General features: G+C 42.4%; 1 protein-coding gene across 1 annotated transcript in view; it reads left to right on the plus strand.

Annotated features, from left to right (window-relative positions):
* The window catches only part of NUAK1 (NUAK family kinase 1), a 49523-nt gene extending 31927 nt beyond the window's left edge, over window positions 1-17596 (plus strand). Inside the window, exons 3-7 of the mRNA XM_037388826.1 lie at window positions 3451-3602; window positions 4907-4972; window positions 11826-11945; window positions 12245-12377; window positions 13481-17596. Coding sequence (XP_037244723.1) covers window positions 3451-3602; window positions 4907-4972; window positions 11826-11945; window positions 12245-12377; window positions 13481-14634 — 1625 coding nt within the window. The 3' untranslated portion in view covers window positions 14635-17596. The remainder of the gene's footprint in view (window positions 1-3450; window positions 3603-4906; window positions 4973-11825; window positions 11946-12244; window positions 12378-13480) is intronic.
* Window positions 17597-17848: the final 252 nt, after the last annotated feature.

A 17848-nucleotide genomic window follows, 5' to 3' on the forward strand; every position in this document is an offset into this window, starting at 1 on the left:
TTCTAGGTGGGGTGAGTTTCAGAATGAATATGCAGTAGGATGGCAGGTAATAAATCATCTGCAACAAAAACAAAGAGTGAACCAAACAGCCCCAGAAGCTATATGGAGGCAATCCGTCCATCATCAGCCTGCAGGTTACAGCCCAGGTGTTAACAGGGCAGTATATTTATTACCTCATTATTATTTGCAGTAAGTCAATCCAGCCTTTAATTAATGCCCTCCTCTCCCCCCAGCCACTGGCCACAATGCTTTCTTGGAGCATATGGTTATAAAGCTACATACTGTGCTCAGAAGGGAAATTCAGAGGTGTCTGTATGAAACCTGCCTGGCATCCTAACTACTACTTTGAAAATTCATTGTGTGCGTGGCTGATAGTCTGAGACTTGCCAGAATACCACCTTGTCACGTGCCTGATAGTTTTGACCACTGAATTCCTCTTTAAGATTGTGTGTGTGTCTAGATGTAAAACCTAGTGCCTTTCCGCTCCCTTCTTCAGTGGCAGCTCTCATTTAAGATGTTTTTGTCTGCTGTTCAGTTCCCTCTCTGCGGGAAGGTAGCTGCATGCCCTCTCGTGAGATTCAGCTGATACAATGGAGGTGCTCTGAACCGAAATGATGCAGTTGTAAGAAAATACCTCCCCCATCCCTGGAGAAAAAAAAAGATTCTCCATTCACCTCTGCTCCTTGGTGAAGAGATGGATTGCTGTTTAACTCTGTAATGTTCAGCTATGATGATGCTGAGGAGGTCTCTGTAATGTCATCTAAGTCCAAGGGCAGTGTCCTTCTCACAATGCTCCCTTGTGAAGAAAAAGAATGTGCCAGTTTGTCCTGAGTACACTGATAAACTGAAACCCAAATACAAGTTACTGGGTTGCTTCTATTCTCATTGATTCTAGTGCAGTTTTACGACAAAAATTAAAAATTTGGAACAGTCACTTATGCTTTCCTAAACTCAACTTTAAGGTATTATCTCAGTTTCCTAGAGGGCATAAGAGAAGGTTTAAGATGGAAAGTACCTTTAAACATGCATTCCACCAAACGGAGTGCTTTCTGCTTCGTTTCTTTAGAAATGCAGGAGAATATGTCTGGATCAAGGCTTGTATTAATATGGCAAATTTTAGTCCAGAAAAATTAGATTCTGGAATTTGTAATTGGAGAACATCAAGGATGATGTGAGAAAGCTCTCATGACTGAGTGATGAAGGCAAAACTTTAACAAAAACACAGTCTGGAAGAATGCGCCATGGTAGCAGGGCTGTTACTGCTGTTACTGTCCTCAGCAGCACTGAACACTTGGTGGGGCATCAGCGGTTGGGACAGTGGGGTGGGAAGAGTTGAGGGCCCCTTTGACCCCATCTGTGCCCCGCTGGTGAGGCAAATGTCCCCCTGCGCTCAGGGTGGTCCTTGGCTGGTATTGTTGGAGTGTGCACTCCCATGAGAGTCCACTGAGATCAGTGATGCCACGTGGCAGCTTTGCCTCTATGTTCATGATGTAAAAACCCCTAACTCATTAAATCAGGGTGGGTTTTTTTGAGGAGGTGGGGGATTGTTTTGGGGTTGTTGTTGGGTTTTTTTGAGGAGGTGGGGGATTGTTTTGGGGTTGTTGTTGTTTGTTTGTTTTAAATAAAAACTCTTAAATAAGAGCATTTTTAGTGATTTGTCTCAGCCTACTGAAACTCTTTACCTTCCTAAACAACCCTGTATCTAACAAGCCTTTCCAGGCTTAGAGAAACGAGTGTGTGCATCACTGCTTTATTGGTAGCACATCACTGCACTTCCCTATATGGCACAGGGCATGCTTAGTTTTCCCAGACAATATCATTCTGTCATTCTTGGAGAGGATACTGTAAGTGTAATCCATCCAGAGACGGCTCTTCCAGTTTCTGAAGTTTATTGCTAATGAGGATGCACATAGGATGCAATCACTGGCAGGAGCCTCCTCTTTGGGATACCGTGAGGCCAGCAGACAAGTAAGCGGCTGGTTTTATCTGGCTGTTTGCTCTCCCTTTTATCAGAGCTGTTTGGCTGGGCTTCAGGGGTGTTAGAGGGAACTGCAGAGGCTTTGGCTTGTGGAGTTGAGTGACAAGGTGTGAGAGGACACGAGACAAAGCCTAAAAGCAGTAAATATCTGTGTTGAGAAAGGCAGCTTCACATTCCACTGCAAAAGCTGAAGTTGTTTTTTTTTTTATTTTTGTTTTTTTAAACGCTAATGACTACTGGCAGAGCTTTGCTAAAGATAGGAAGGCATCATTCCAGTAGAGCTGGTCAAAACCAGCATCCATTTGTAATAACCCCTGTAACCTCGTTGATTTGCAGATGCTTTGCTGCCGTTGTGACCTAGCCTCAGCAGGCTGCTGCCACAGATAGAAAGAAAAGGAAAATCACCATGTTTTAATATGAGCAGTGGTTATTTACGGCAGGTGCAGGAAGTTTCCAGTGGATTTTTGGTGTCAGAATGGAAAAACTATGTAGCAGCCAGGGCACTATGGCAATTTGAAACTACTCACAGTCTGCTTTACTAGATTAAATATTTAGTTATCTGCAGCTCTCAGTGAAGTTCTTGACAGCATGTGGCACAGAGTGCCTTCAGTCCTAAAGAACAGTCAAGTTGTGACGTGTATTGGATGAATGTTCCTTGCACTGCTTGTATGGGAGTTACACATTGCTGCCAGCTCTGCGCAAGTGGCAAAGGATGTATGTACAGCAGATGATGGGACACGCAGTGGAGGCAGGAGATAAGTAAGCTTGAGCATGAGTTGCGTGCATGAGACAGGGTGCAGAGCCATACTGACAAGAGCTGTACAGCTCCAGAGACATTGGAGCCGCTTCTAGCTCAAGTTGCTGTGCCCACCGTGCTGTTGCACAGAGCTGGGCTGGAAAAGGACACATACATCAATTGACTTACTGGATTTTGATGGTAGGTAAGAGCCAACCAACAGTCGTTACAAGCCAAATGGCAATCCTGTATCAGCCAGTCGTTGGAGACAGTTTATTATGCTTTCTATTAACCCTTTCCAAATTATATGAAAGCTCTTGTTTTCTTTGGTCCTTTGGCCTCAAGAGGACTATTGGTAAGAGGCAGTCCCTGTTGGGACAGGTGTTAGTATTCAGGTGTTGCTGGCACAGGTATCCACCTCACCTCATTAGGATCAAGTTGATGTTGCTGCCCTGTGACCCTGTATTAATAGAGGCAGAGAGCCTCTTTCATGTAGCCATATGAAAGTGAAGATAGCCTCCACTTTCCTCTCTTGATCTGAAATATTGTAAACTTCCTCTGAGAAAAATTTAGCTTTGGAACTTGGTTTTTGCAGTGGGATTGGTAATACCTCTCTCCAGGCTGCAGTGGTGATATAGGATGGATTCAGTCATTCTGAGTCTTCTTCACTCTTTAAAGTGTCAGTTTTCAAACGTGTTGAATCAACAGTGGTGTTTTTTTCTTTTATCTTGTGCAGTGTTTGAAAATAAAGATAAGATTGTGATCATCATGGAATATGCAAGTAAAGGAGAGCTGTATGATTACATCAGTGAGAGGCGGAGATTAAGTGAAAGAGAGACAAGACACTTCTTTCGACAGATAGTCTCTGCTGTACATTACTGCCACAAGGTGAGCAATATATTTGATATTAAAAATGCTATTTGAAGACTGATTAGTTACTTATATATGTTAAAGCATGTCTGAGGCAACAGCATTCATTATTAAGTATCACAGCATATGATTATATTAGTGCAACAGATCATCATTAAAAGTGCTACAGTAGTTCACTGCCTGTTTTTAAGGACTAAAGATGTTTTCCTGTGTTACGGCAGATACCAGCCACTCCCTTACATTAGCCCTACATTGCATTTTTGCCTTTGAAATAATTCTTCTGACATTAAAGAAAAAAAAATTAACAACATTAACTAGAAAAGGCATCCCATAGAATTTCTACAACATTAATATTAATACATTCAAATGAATGATAGTTTGCAATTTGAATATACAAGTGAGCAACTTTAGAATAGGAGATAAGATATATGAAAGAAAAAAGCCAAGAGAAGGGTAGGAGTTTTCACGGATGAGCTTTAGTATGCATTCATTCTGAATAGGCAAAAGTAACTTTTCCAGATGTAGCGGTAGCACTAGAAAGATGCCTTTTGCTAATGACTTTATCCATCATGGTACCCACTAGAATGACAATTTAAGCAGTTAAATGCAAGGTAGCTGACTGGCTGTTGTCATGGTCCTTTTATCACTGCTTATGAACCAACTGCATAGAGCCAAAACTTGCATGAAACTAAAGGCAATGAGCAGATGATTTTTTATTTGGATTCTTAAACACTTTAATCTCCACTTGCATTTTGATAAACAAAGGAGGTTTTCAAAATCCTCACTGTGCAGCGCTGAAAAGCTGCACACCTTTCCCTGTGCAGTTAATTTCCCCCAAATTTCTTTACAGAAGGCTCTGACCTAAACCCAGCTTGTTCGCTTCCATCCCTAACATTTACAGTGCTTTAGGATTGTAACTCCCCCAATCCACATGGCTGCACATTGGCGGAATAAGGGCTTTTGTAAGGACTAGCGTCATTGACAGATACTGTTTTCTGGTGCCTGAGGAGAATATATTGCTTTCACACAGTGGGGGCAGGATCCAGGCTGGAATTAAGTTCCGAAAAGACACCCTCCAGCCCTCCATCCCCCAACCCCCCTGCTGTTTTAGAGGCTTTGTGGGAGGACAGATTCCATTCATTCTTCCCTTAACCACACACCAAATGACTAATGCATCGCCTGTCACTAGTCACTGGGCCGTGCCGGTTATGACAGTGAAATCAGCCCTGAAATGTCAATGCAAAGACCACCCTGCCAGCTCACCTTTAATTTTCCCACTATTTTCTCACGTACTCCCCCGGTTTTTTTCTTCCTTGTTTCAGAACGGTGTTGTCCACAGGGACCTAAAATTGGAAAACATCCTTCTTGATGACAATTTTAATATTAAGGTAGGATTATTTTTCTCAGCTTCTCAGAATGGATTTACATGTTTTGTAACATCTTTATCCAAGGTATTAGAAGAGCCAGTGTTATGGCAACAGCTACTAAGCAACAGCATCTGGCAAGAGGCTCGAGGGTTTGGAGGTTGGGGTGACCAGTCATACATGCTAAATGAAGGTTTGCATAATTTGGGGGAGAAGGCCCTGCCCTGCTACGCAAGGTCCACAATTCCCAAAGCAGTATCTATTTACTGGTAGGAAACAGCAGAGCATTTCATGCTGTCAGGTTTATTGTATGAATGATATTATTGCTGGCTGCTGCTGGGGTAGGAAAAAACTGTCCAGGTCTACAGGATTCAAGTGCCTCCTACAGAACACTCTGAATGTCCTTTTGATCATGGCTGGAAAATAAGCAAATAGAGTTTCAAAATAAACCTAGCAAAGCACATGTGCTTCATTAGGAAATGGCTTTGGAACTGCAGACATAAATGTATACTTTGGATAGTGATGTCAGTGATGTTATTTCCATGTCATTTCTCCCCAGTGAAAGCATGGGAATGACCTTTTTTTCCCATCTTCTTTTTTTCCTAATAGCTGTACTACAAAGATAAATAATGTAGAGATAAATGTAGGTTCCAGGTGGCTGAACCTGTTTCACTTTCAGCTTTGTTCCTCCCTGGGTAGCTGGACTCGAGGGTGGCTGGGTGCACTCATCTATGGGCAAACAAATAGAGGGAGGGACACCAAAGAGTTTCTGCTGATACTTGGGCATCCTTGCTTAATTAACAAAGTAAGTGAGGAGCTCCCTGCATAGCCAGATATCTAAATAGCCCAGATCTTCATTTCGTCTCCACTGAAAGCCATGGGGCTGCACGCGCTGCCTTCTGCGCTTCACGCTGGAGAGATTGTCTTCATTTTAAGCTGATGTGCAATGGAAATGGAAAGTAACATATGGTAGCTGCCATGTCTGTAAGGCTGATGACAGAAGCTAACTTGGATCAACTAGTGGATTAAAGGCACATAAATATGTGGTTTCTAAAAACAGTTTTTACAGAAAGCCCATCCAATGCAATACTTGGATGTTTTGCTGTTAACATCCAGCGTTAAGGCGAACCTCGCCACTCCTGTTCCTACAGGGATGGTGGCTGCAGCAGCCCCAGCTGTTCTCAGCAGCACTGAAACAAAAAGTAGCCTTTCTAGGACATTGTATACGAAACAGGCTTCCGCAGGCAGGATGACCTTTCTTTCCGCATTACACGCCAAACTATCTTCCCAGCTAATCAGAGAATTCTTGAGAGAGAAGAGGAATTTGGGGAATTTGCTAGCTGCGGTGGCCTGGATCTGCACTGTGGTCCTCATATGCAAAACCGATCACGCCTCCAAGCCCCCGGGGAGCTGTGCTTTGTCAGAAAGCTCCGCTCCCTCCCCTCTCTTCTTTATGGGAGAGCAGGAGGATGGGGCAGGGACAGGTAGCTATGTGTTTGTGTCCAGACTATGGAGCTGACCCAGGGCCTTCAGAACCACAAATGCATTTCAGCTGCCATAGTGAGTGGCACTGCTGTGGGAGAAACTCGGGTAGCCGTAACCCCCCACATCCCTTCCAATCATTTGGTCATCTTTTTCTTGAAGGCTTCCATTTACTGAACCGGGGTGGTGTGTTTCAGCTACCGGGTAGGTATTTTGCATATTTCCAGCCTTTCCTCAGTTACTTCTCTGCAAACTGTAAGGCACACCTCTGAGCGTGAGGCTGCCTTGGTGTGGGTAGGTGGCCGCAAGCTCCCTTGCTGTCCCCTGGTAACTGTTTCTGCAAAGGGTCTCACAAAGCTTAACAAATAGACCGAACTTTGGAGGCGGTTGGTATTTCATACATCTTACTGTCAGTAGTGTTTGAATTTGGATTACTTCAAGACAGGTCTTTTTGAATTGTTTTCCTTTTTCTTCCTGCTTTCTGGTTTTTTACACCTTGTGACTAAGATCAGCTTTGAGTACTTGATATTAAGCACACTGCCACTATTTCCCTGATGCTGAAGCTTTGAATATGTTACTGTGGTTTCTATGTTACTTGCACAAAATCTTACTTTACCCTATTTCTTTGTTTCACTAAACAGTAACTGTTGCCAAGGAAACACATATGGAGCTGTAAATTATTTATTAGTAGCAAATTTATCAGATTCTCATTCTGAGAGTATTTAAATATGGTTTATTCAGACAAAAAAAGGAAATATGCAGTTTGGGGTTTGGTATTGACTGATGGCTTCAAATACTCAGTGGAAGGCATTTTCTAGAAATGGAGTGATAGTCTTATCTGTACTTTCTCAGTATTTATATTTCATTCAGTGGGTTACAAAGCACCTCCAAAATTGTCAGTTTGGTTTCAAGAACGAGAAAATGAAAGTAATCCCTTTGTTCTTGGGTGCAGTGTGCAACTACATACATCTTTCTGAAGAAGCCAGTGATCTCTACATTATCATATACACAAGCATGTCATAGTAATGTGAAGAAAAAATAAGTTGTGGTAAAAATAGATCCATGTATAGCAACTTAAGAAATACTTTTAGAACAGGAAATAAAGAGGACAAGTAATCCATTAGAAATTATTATCTGACCTAAAAGGGCCCCAAGCCATTTTACATGATACTACACTAACTTGGAAACCATTTTTAAATTTTAGCTAATTAAATGAAGGGCATGAAACAGTGCATGGAGACATAAACAGCTTTTTTGAAAGAGCAAAAGTCTCTGGCAACAGTCATGTGTTGGACTACAGCAACTATGAAACACCAGTGTCTGAAAGCTGACAAAAAATTAGGTAGAGGGTGATGAGGGGAAGAAAGTGATCTGATCTGTAGTATATTATTATGTTTCCCAGGGACTTCGTGTATGTGCTGATATTTCCTGCAAACTATTACTTAAACCCCCTAAATGCAGCAAATACAAGTGAATAAAATGAGTTTTAAATACTTGTGAGACTGAACATGCATGCAGATCTGTGGGGTACAAGGAGTTAATCCAGCCAACTAATCAAACAGTACCTTGCCCCCCCAGATACGCACCCAACTATCTTGCAGAAACCCTGAGTGTGTATGTTTCTCCTGGGATCTAGCCTGGCTGCGGAGGTCAATAGTGGGGTACAATCCTGGAGCTAAACCTCACCAAGACGCTGCAGCCTCATTTGCTTTCTTACTTTGTTCATGGTGCCATGTTCTTTAAAGAAATAACGTGGCAATGAAATTGAGGTTTCTGCAGTGTGTACAAACCCCTCTTTCCTCATCCATGTGCCAGCTGCTAACAGCACAGTTCACCTTGAAATTTACTCCGTTCTCCTTTCAGCTGCCTGCACTTGGTGACTTCCACCTTCCGGCTCCAGGTGACTCAGAGCTGCCCTGTCTGCTTGCCCTGGGTTTCTGGGTGTGGGTACAGCTGCTGCCCCCACCACGCAGTGGCAGAGCAGCCTCTCACTGGCATTTTTATCCCATTAAGAGAATATCATTGTTCATAGTATCAGACAGGCAGCACGGCTCAGGCAGTCCCCAAGCACTGAAAGAACTGCCCTGAGTTGGTGAGTTAGAAAGCCCTTTGTGGGAAGAAACTTGTGATAGCTTTAGGCGTCTGCCTTTGGTGGTCTTCAAAAAAGCCTTTTGGGGAGCCTTCTCTTCATGAGTTTTCAAAGGGACTGAGGATGCTGGTTTTTGGTTTATTGTATGTATGAATTTACTAGAAGAAATAGCAGCGGGGCAAGGATGTAGCTGCCTCCATTCACCCATAGCTCCTGCAGTTTGGCCTGATGAGAATCACGTCACATGTCGCCAAGCACTGCCGCTCTCCCCAGTATCTACACCCCTAAAAGGAGGGGATGAGAGAAACTGTTGCCCAGTGCGGCAGCCAGGGAATTGGTGCCTCTTGATGGCTTATCCAGACCCTGTGTCCCTGCCCCTTGCCACAACCTGCCCCCAGGGACACCTCTGTCACGCCACCTGGCACAATGGAGGGGGCCTCCTTGTTCACAGTAGGGCTGTGGCAGCTCCTGGGCTGGGAATTGTACCTAAAAGAGATGTCTAGAAGAGGTTGACATAAACTGTATGATCAACCCCAAAGTGATAGAAGGAGAGAAAAATGCAAGTATAATAGTAACATAATCCTTCTAACTGCACTTTCTCTTGGGCTGGTAAGGGGACACCAATCAGACTAACCACTAAAAACCCATGAGGGTTTCATATATACAGTGTAAGTACATGTAATTGGGATTTACCTTGCTGGAAGTCTCACTGACTGCACATACGTTTCATTTGCTTTAAGAGACCTAATTATTTCTCTATCTACAGTACAAAGAGACAGATTCCTAAATGGGATAAAACTGACAATTTCCATGAGTGTGAACTTCATGGAATTTATAGTCCACACTGAACCAATAAATTACATCTGGTTTATCATAGCTAACAGTAAATATGAAACATACACCTCCTGAAGGGAGGGGGATAAAAGTCCATTTCCCTGCTCCTCCCAATTTAGGAAGTTTTTTTGACTTGATGCCTTAGTTCCATTTAAGTGCCAAGAACATGAAGTAATGTTGGCTTCAATTAATCTTGTTTTGGGGGGGCATGACAGTTTTAATGGGAAAAGCTGATAAACATCAGTCTGTGAGTATGGGAGTGGACTGTAACATAAATACTCTTTTCCTGAATGGTCAAAATGAAAACATGAATGCCCAAGTCTGAGACTTTCTTAGTGTGAACAATGGTATGTGTATCCCTATATATATATATATATTCATGCACATCCACATACATTTTATACATTCCATGGTGTTAAGGGAATGTATTTTCTTAAGGAATCACACTGTGCAGTGTTTGTCCTTGTCTTAGCTGCATCCTGAACTAAAATAAAACTCAATGACCAGCATGAATTTTTAACACTGAAATGATCCCATTCTTCCCCTGATTGACAGGGCACACTTCATAAGGCTTAAAACCAACTTCCTGCAAGCCAGGCAGGGTGACTTGATAAGAAAATGGAATTTAGAGCAATTAAGTGCAATCTGAGCCATGAGAATATGTTTGCAGACTGCAGTTGTACACCAGCTGTTTTCAATGACATTCCAGCCATACAATGAAGATTTTACAAACCACATTTATATAAGGGTTGAATTTTCTGCTGTGGCTTGATAATACGCTGTTTGAGGGACCGAGTGACTTCGAACTATGAATGGATGTGGTGAGATGAATTAACATTAATGAATAGGAATCACCTGCTTTTTGAGCAGGATATTATGCGACAAAATTGTCAGTGGAACACCTGAACAAGCAGAACAATAGGATAAGGTGAAGCATGAAATCTCATATTTGCCCTGTGACTTTAAAAATCTTGGGAAAATTACATCTTATAAAAAAGTTTATATTTCTTACATGAAAGTCTCTATATCTATGCATTTATATCTATTTATAAAGTGTGTGTGTATGTATATATATTTCTATTTTGGGGTAAAGAAATAAAATTGGGAACTTCTGCCCATACTTCACCAACCCTGTTCATTTTGGTCTCAGCTGTGACATTTTTAGGTATAACTGTAGGAGTTTAGATAGTAGCCACAAAGACTTTATGTCTCCCAAGAGTTCGCTAGACATTGCATTTAAACAGGTACTAAAGGCACTGATGACACACATTTTAGAAAGTCAGGAGTGAATGATGTAAATCCTTCTCTTTTCCATTCACTTTATATTTTCTTGAATTTTCTCTTGTGAAAATTCCTGGGATTTAATTTTGTTCCAGTAGAAAAGGCCTGAAGTATGTGAAGGAAACCTGGAGAAAACTCCTGTGTCTTATAGCTGTAATACCTTTTTTATGCCTGTGCTTTATGTCTTTTTTATATGCCTTATGTCAATAGTGGGCAGTAATAAAAGTACCTCTGGGAAACAGAAGCGTTTGGGTTTTAAACAAGATAAAAAATGAGATGTGTTGCCTTGTGCTAGAGAAACAAAGGAACTGCAAAGGTTGTGGGAGTATTTTGGTGTTGCTATCCTCAGCCTTTGTTTTGTAAGAACAAGAACAGAGAATTGAAGTAAACAAAATATTTGGACCTGATCCTGCAATTCCTACATGGGCAAAATTCCCAACAGTCTCAAGTGAAGTTTTGTTTGTGTTGGGAAAGCCGGATTTGGGCCCATTGTTTCCCATTAGGAACCAGACTTGTGTTTATTATCTCATGATAGACATCTTGTGTGCTTAACAGCTCAGATTCCTCAGCTGGAGTCCCTGAATCTGGAAGAGTTAGTGAGTGCCTCACTTTCCCCCTCCTTAAAGTGTAACTAAGTTCCAGATGATTTTAAAAATCACTTTCTTCTGTAATGCTTAGTTTCCTGTGACACTCCTGCCTGACTTCTCCTGTTGGATTTAAAGGTCTTGGCTTTTGGCTTGCATGTGTGCGATAAGAACGGTAGTACTTTCTGCTTGCTTTCCTTTGGTATTAATGATGATACAAGATGAAAAGCACGAAGTGGACAGCAGGCCCAGTGCCTCACAATAGGAGATCATCTTTGCAAGCATATGCAATTCATCCAGGATAAAATTAGTGACTGACAGTTGGTTGTGCAGTCAGTCAGTGACCGACTGTGAATGGGACCAAAGCATCCTTATCCCTAACATGGAGGATTTAACCTGGGGACTCTTCTCCTCTGGAGGCTCTTTAGAGAGAAAAGTCAAAAAATCATAGAATGATGGGTTGGCCAGGAAACTTGAGAGATTATCCACAGTGAGACCTCTGCCCTACAGCAGGGTCAAATATAGCTAAGTCTTTCTTGATAGAGGATTTTCTGTTGCATTAAGATATTGTTAATACTACAGATACCTTGTGCAATTCTACTTGCAGATCGCTGATTTTGGACTCTCCAACCTTTATCACAAAGACAAGTTTCTACAGACCTTCTGTGGAAGCCCACTGTATGCTTCCCCTGAAATAGTTAATGGACGACCTTACAGAGGCCCAGAGGTAAGAAGGGTCGGCTTTTCTGTGATGTTATGAGGATGTCTTTGACGATAGTGTTCTTGAGGGTTAGTCTTAATGCCTGTGTTACTGCGCATGCGGGTTCACTTGGGTCTCTCCCATACTGCAAGTTCTCAAGTTGTCTTCGTTTGCTTTTATTTGCCTGTGTTTAGTCAGATGTTAGATACTGGTTTGCCCATCAGTAGGCGCAGTGGGATGTGATGCTGCCCTTGTGGTGCTAATGGCAGTGAGAAGGGTGGTGATCAGCTTTTTCCTGGGCTTCACATGCATTGTCTGTATTTCAGGTTGACAGCTGGGCCCTTGGTGTATTGCTTTACACTCTGGTTTATGGAACGATGCCCTTTGATGGCTTTGATCACAAGAACCTCATCAGGCAGATCAGCAGTGGAGAATACCGTGAGCCAACACAGACCTCAGGTATAAAAAAAGAGTGAGGGCAATGTATTGAGCTGATAGGAGTTCAGAATGGAGGGTTTTCCCAGCCGCTTCCAACATGTTTTGGTGTCATATTAGAACGATGAAGAAAAAAAATATTTGCCTACTGACTTCATCTGCTATCAATTCCCATCTGGGTACAGCATTTACCAAAAGCCCTTTTGAAATTAAAGTTTTATAGCAGATAGATTTTATTGCCTTGGGGAAGCTGTAATGGGCTCTTTTAACTAGATCTATGACAGTGGAAGGTCTGTTAGCTATTGCAAGTGGAATTGTTCAGACAAGCTGTAAACTGATATAACATACTGGTACAGATCAGTCCTCTACACTGTGGTATATCACAAGCAGAGAGAAGACGAATGCTCAGTGATGCAGTCTTATCCAAGAAGGCAGGCCAGAATCTGAATTAATGCCACTGCGTTCGCTTTTACTTCCACTTAGAGGATAACACGTTAAGCAGTCACCTGATGGAAAAGCATCACCTAAGTCCAGGTCATTGGTTATAATGACTCCTTCCAGCCTTAAACATATTATATTTAAATTAATATTTATCTTGTATCATTTGTTTACTGTCCCTTTCAATTTCTGCCTTCTTGCTCTCTTTATGAAAATATAGTTTTAAAATATACAGAAGACTACACTTTTTATGGAAAAAATAAATGCAAAAGCAATAATGTGTCGACCATTTAAAACACCCCAATTCCCCTTTGTTTTCCTCTAAGTTTTGTAATGATTAGAGTCAATAGGTTGGTGACTTCCTTCAATAATATGGAACTATTCACTGATTAATATGGTACAAATATTAATGTCTTTGATAACCAAGTGTACATTTGTGAGGGTAAATCATGTTCTTCTGATAAGAAGTAGTACACAAATGCATTTTCCAACATTGACTGATGGCCAAAGCCTTGCCCCCTTTCACTTCTCGTGTTGTAAGAAGCATTATTTTTGCTCATTTGGTTGACTTCACCCTTCCAATTTAAATGGACTAAGACATTTAATGCCCATATGCCCATAATGCCCAAATGGACAAAACTAAGAATGCCCGTATTCTAAATATTTTATATTCCATTCTTTGTCCACAGATGCTCGTGGTCTTATCAGATGGATGCTGATGGTGAACCCTGAACGCCGAGCAACCATTGAAGACATTGCCAACCACTGGTGGGTTAACTGGGGCTACAAGAGCAGTGTTTGTGACTGTGATGCCATGAGGGACTCTGAGTCCCCATTGCTGGCAAGATTCATTGATTGGCATCACCGTTCTACTGGCCTCCAACCAGAGACTGATACCAAAATGAAGTGCCTTTCTAAGCCCAAAGGTCCTGAAGTTACACTAGAGAGACAAAGGTCTCTGAAAAAATCAAAAAAGGAAAATGACATTGCACAGTCCATCCAGGAAGGAGGAGCTGAAAATGCATCCAAACCCACCTCCAAGAGACCCAAAGGCATCCTGAAGAAAAGGAGCAACAGTGAACATCGATCTCACAGTGCAGGTTTCATTGAAGGAGTGGTCAGCCCAGTGTTACCCTCTGCTTTTAAGCTGGAGCAAGAGTTGTGTAGGACTGGCGTAGCCATTAAAAGTGTTGTGGAGGGAGAGGTAGCGGGCAAATATGGCACTAAGCAGTCTTCACTAATGCCAAAAAAAGGAATCTTAAAGAAGACTCAGCAGAGGGAGTCCGGCTATTACTCCTCTCCAGAACGAAGTGAATCTTCTGAACTCTTGGACAATAATGATGAGACAGTAAACAGTGACACTTCTCCAGGGGTCACAGAGCCATCCAGAAATGGGTCTTACAGTCATTCCTGCAGGCGTAAGGGTATCTTGAAACATAACAGCAAGTATTCTACCAGCAGCACTGAATCTGCTTTGATTAGCCCTGACACACCAACACTGGAGGCCATGGAAGAAGTGGTCTTGCCTGGGGATGCATTACCTCGAAGTTACAGTCGCCCTTCCAGTGTGATTAGTGACGACAGTATTTTGTCCAGTGACTCCTTTGATTTGCTGGATTTGCAAGAGAACAGGCCAAACAGACAGAGGATACGGAGCTGTGTCTCTGCTGAAAATTTCCTCCAGATCCAAGACTTCGAAGGACTTCAGAACCGCCCACGGCCACAATATCTAAAGCGTTATCGCAACCGTCTGGGGGACAGCAGTTTTTCTCTTCTCACAGACATGGATGATGTGACTCAGGTCTACAAGAAAGCCCTAGAGATCTGCAACAAGCTCAACTAGCAGAGGGAAGATGGAAAGGGAGGGAAGGGAGTTTTTCTGTGTACCTTTATGATGGAGTAGGCCAGGTCACTGATTTGCTGACAATGGTAGGTTTTGCTTCAAAGGAGCTGACTATGCCTACTGAGCTGAACTCCTAGTGAAGTAGACCCGAAGCCATCTCACACTTCTCTGATTTTGTGTCCTCAAAATATTACCTACCTAACCAGAGAAAAACCTTTGGTCTTTGTATATGTGATGAAATCACATCAGTATCTAGCAGACAAAAGCATCAAGATTTGATGCCTTGAAGTCAGAGCTAGACAGAATTAAAACTGGAAGTGAGGGGCACATGTTTTGAGAGGTTTGTAATTAATATTGGATTAGCTTTATCAAGAAGTGAACTGAATTCTTCAAGTCAAATTTGGATGTCTTTTAGAAAGACAGCCTTTATTTCCCCCTGAAGTTATTCATCTGGATACAGTCATTGCACATTGGAAATCTTTGGCTTGCGTTATGCAGGAAGCCAGGCTAGGTGATCACCATGGTCCCTTCCACCATGGTGGCCTGAGAGGTTCTAAGCACATTCTGGGACGGATAATTTGAGAGGCTCACCCCAGAACAACCTCACGAGGTGTCTGTGGAAAAGAGGTGGAGCAGGCATTCAGATCTTGGCCCCTCCACAGCTGTTGCTGTTCAGTGAGCAGGAGGCCCTAATATTGTTTCCAACCTCTGCTCCTACTAGCAAAAACAGAGTCACAGAAATGATGATGGGAACTGGAAGGAATGGATGTTATCAGCAGATAAATGACCTTTTAAGGCATTTCAACCTGTGTGTTCAATGTGTGACTCTTCCAAAATGGCCAGCCAGATGAATGCCCGAAGATGGAACTAACAAAGGGTCTCAAGGGTTAACTGACCCTCCAATCTAGAGTTCAGTCGAAGTCAGCAAATGGTGCCACTTTGCTGTTAGCTTGTAGTATTTGAGGGTGACAGGTAATTTGTGACCAGAATGTTAGGCAAGGAGAAGATTGTAGCATGTAGGAAATGGATAGAGGTCAGAAAGTTAGTGGAAAGATGCCTTTCTCCAAATGAAAATGTTTCTAGGTAGGTTGTAATGGAGCAGAAAGAATTGAGCAATGAAATGATAATGGTAGATTTGATAACATGGTTAACATAAAATTGCAGGCCACGCTCTATATAGTGTAGCTGGTACTTTGTGTGCAATGATACCAGTTTGAAAAAAAATGAGAGGGATATGTGTTTGTGTTCTCAGACATATCTAACTATCCAGATTGAAGGCTTCAACTCCCATAAAGGTACCACATGGGTCTACTGGATTACCTGAATGTACGCCTATGTCAGAAAGGCACTGTGTGTTTGACAGGCCCGGGCAAACTGGAATCTTAAGGCCCATTTCAATCTCATTTCCTTGAGCACATAGCCCCTGGCTGTCTTGGAGATGCACTGGTGCGAGTAGGTGGCAGGTTTCAGCCTATGATGTCAAAGGTTCCATAGCTGCAAAGTTATCTAGAGACATACCCAGAGCAGAGGAGCACGGGGCAGGCTCTGTTCTGACTCCTACCCTGTAACTGGAACTGAAAGAAGAATTTGGCCCACTGTATCCCAAGTCCTAGAGACTGTGTGGAAATGGAATGGGGTTCCTCAGGATTCCCTGGGAATCTGAGATAAGCCCACAAATCGTTGGTGTCAGAGGCAGGGAGCTATTTCACTTGCAGATTCCTTATTTGGTGTATCTTGGTACTTAAGTCTGTTTAGTCCTCCTAAAAATCAGCTGGGGTGCCTAGCATAAAGATGAATGAGCTTGGATTTCCTAAATCAGTTAATCTTCTTCTACGGAGAACCTTTACTTATTGTGAAACACTGGACCAAATTTGGCCCTGGAGTAAACAGCATCAATACCATGAAATCTGTGAGAGGAGTGCTCTCAGGTGGTCAAGTGAAATTTGGCTCACTGTCCATTTGCTCAGGAAGGGCAACTGCAGGTCATTTCTCTGTAGATGTGTACCTCTCTGTATGATACTCAGATGTCCCGTCTTCTCACAGGCCCTGCATGTGCTCTTTTAGCCCATCCCAAATCAACACCCCGTTTTGCAGTGTATTGAGTTAACAGGTTTGCTGTGGTGCATTTAAAAACAACTCAGTATAGTCTCCATGGCCTTTCTGAAACAAGGATGGATGTGCTTTGCAGCCACGGCTTGTTACTCGTGCCCCGGAGCGTAGGAGCCAGATCCTCAGCTGGTGTAGATCAGTGGTGTCCCACTGACATGCTGGAGCATCACGTCGGTGGGGTTACACTGATTGACACCTTCCCTGCAGGTCTGGTGCTAAACCTTGAATGGGTTAATAGAGGTTTCAGGATGAAGGGAAGGGAGCCCAGCCGGTTGTGGCAGGGAAGCGAGGAGCACCCCAAAGGCTCGAGGAGCAACCCCAAAGGCTCGTATCTCCCGAGGCTCTTGCCCAGGCCTGCTTCCTTGTGTACAAATGTGAATGAGTGAGTGACTGCTTGCTGCCAAACTGGAAATGTTATGTAGGGATTTACTGGCATGTTACTGGCATGTTACATGTTTACTGGCATGTTATCATTCCTAGAAGAGAAGAAAAAAAAAAAAAACTTGACTGCACATTGTTATTATTAGTGTTGTGATTTTTATTTAATTTTTTTGTAATACAAAGTTGACTTTTTTATTTGAATTTGTCTTTTTTTTTTATTTATTGGTCTGAAAGCCATTTCAAAGGTATAATAATATATTTGGTGTAATTTAATTGGTGCAACGTTATTTTACAGCTCCAGCCAAAATTGTTTGGTGTTATTTTTTGGTTTTTTGTTTTTTCTCCCAATCCTTGGTTGGTCTGAGGTCTATGAGGCACACAGGGGAAAACGCTGGATAATCACCCGAAGTGTTTGTATTTTTAATCTGATACTGTTTTTTATTAAATAAAATGAAATTAATGTAACTGTGAAGGGTCTCTCTCACTCACTCCTTTTTCTTTTTCACTGTACATCAGCATAAGCTGAAGCCAAACGGTAATGAACTTGTCATGCAGAAATACAGCAGCATCTCAGCACATTGTACCAAGTTGTTTATGCAAAGCTTCTTGGCTCGTTTGTGCATTTGAATATATGAAAAGGCTGCAGAGACTCCCGTGCTACGAAGTATTTGGCACTGCAGAACACCCAGAGCTTTCAGCTATAGAAATATTTGGTGGAGAAGAA

Source organism: Falco rusticolus, chromosome 5 (genome assembly GCF_015220075.1).
Source record: "Falco rusticolus isolate bFalRus1 chromosome 5, bFalRus1.pri, whole genome shotgun sequence".
Lineage (NCBI taxonomy): Eukaryota > Metazoa > Chordata > Aves > Falconiformes > Falconidae > Falco > Falco rusticolus.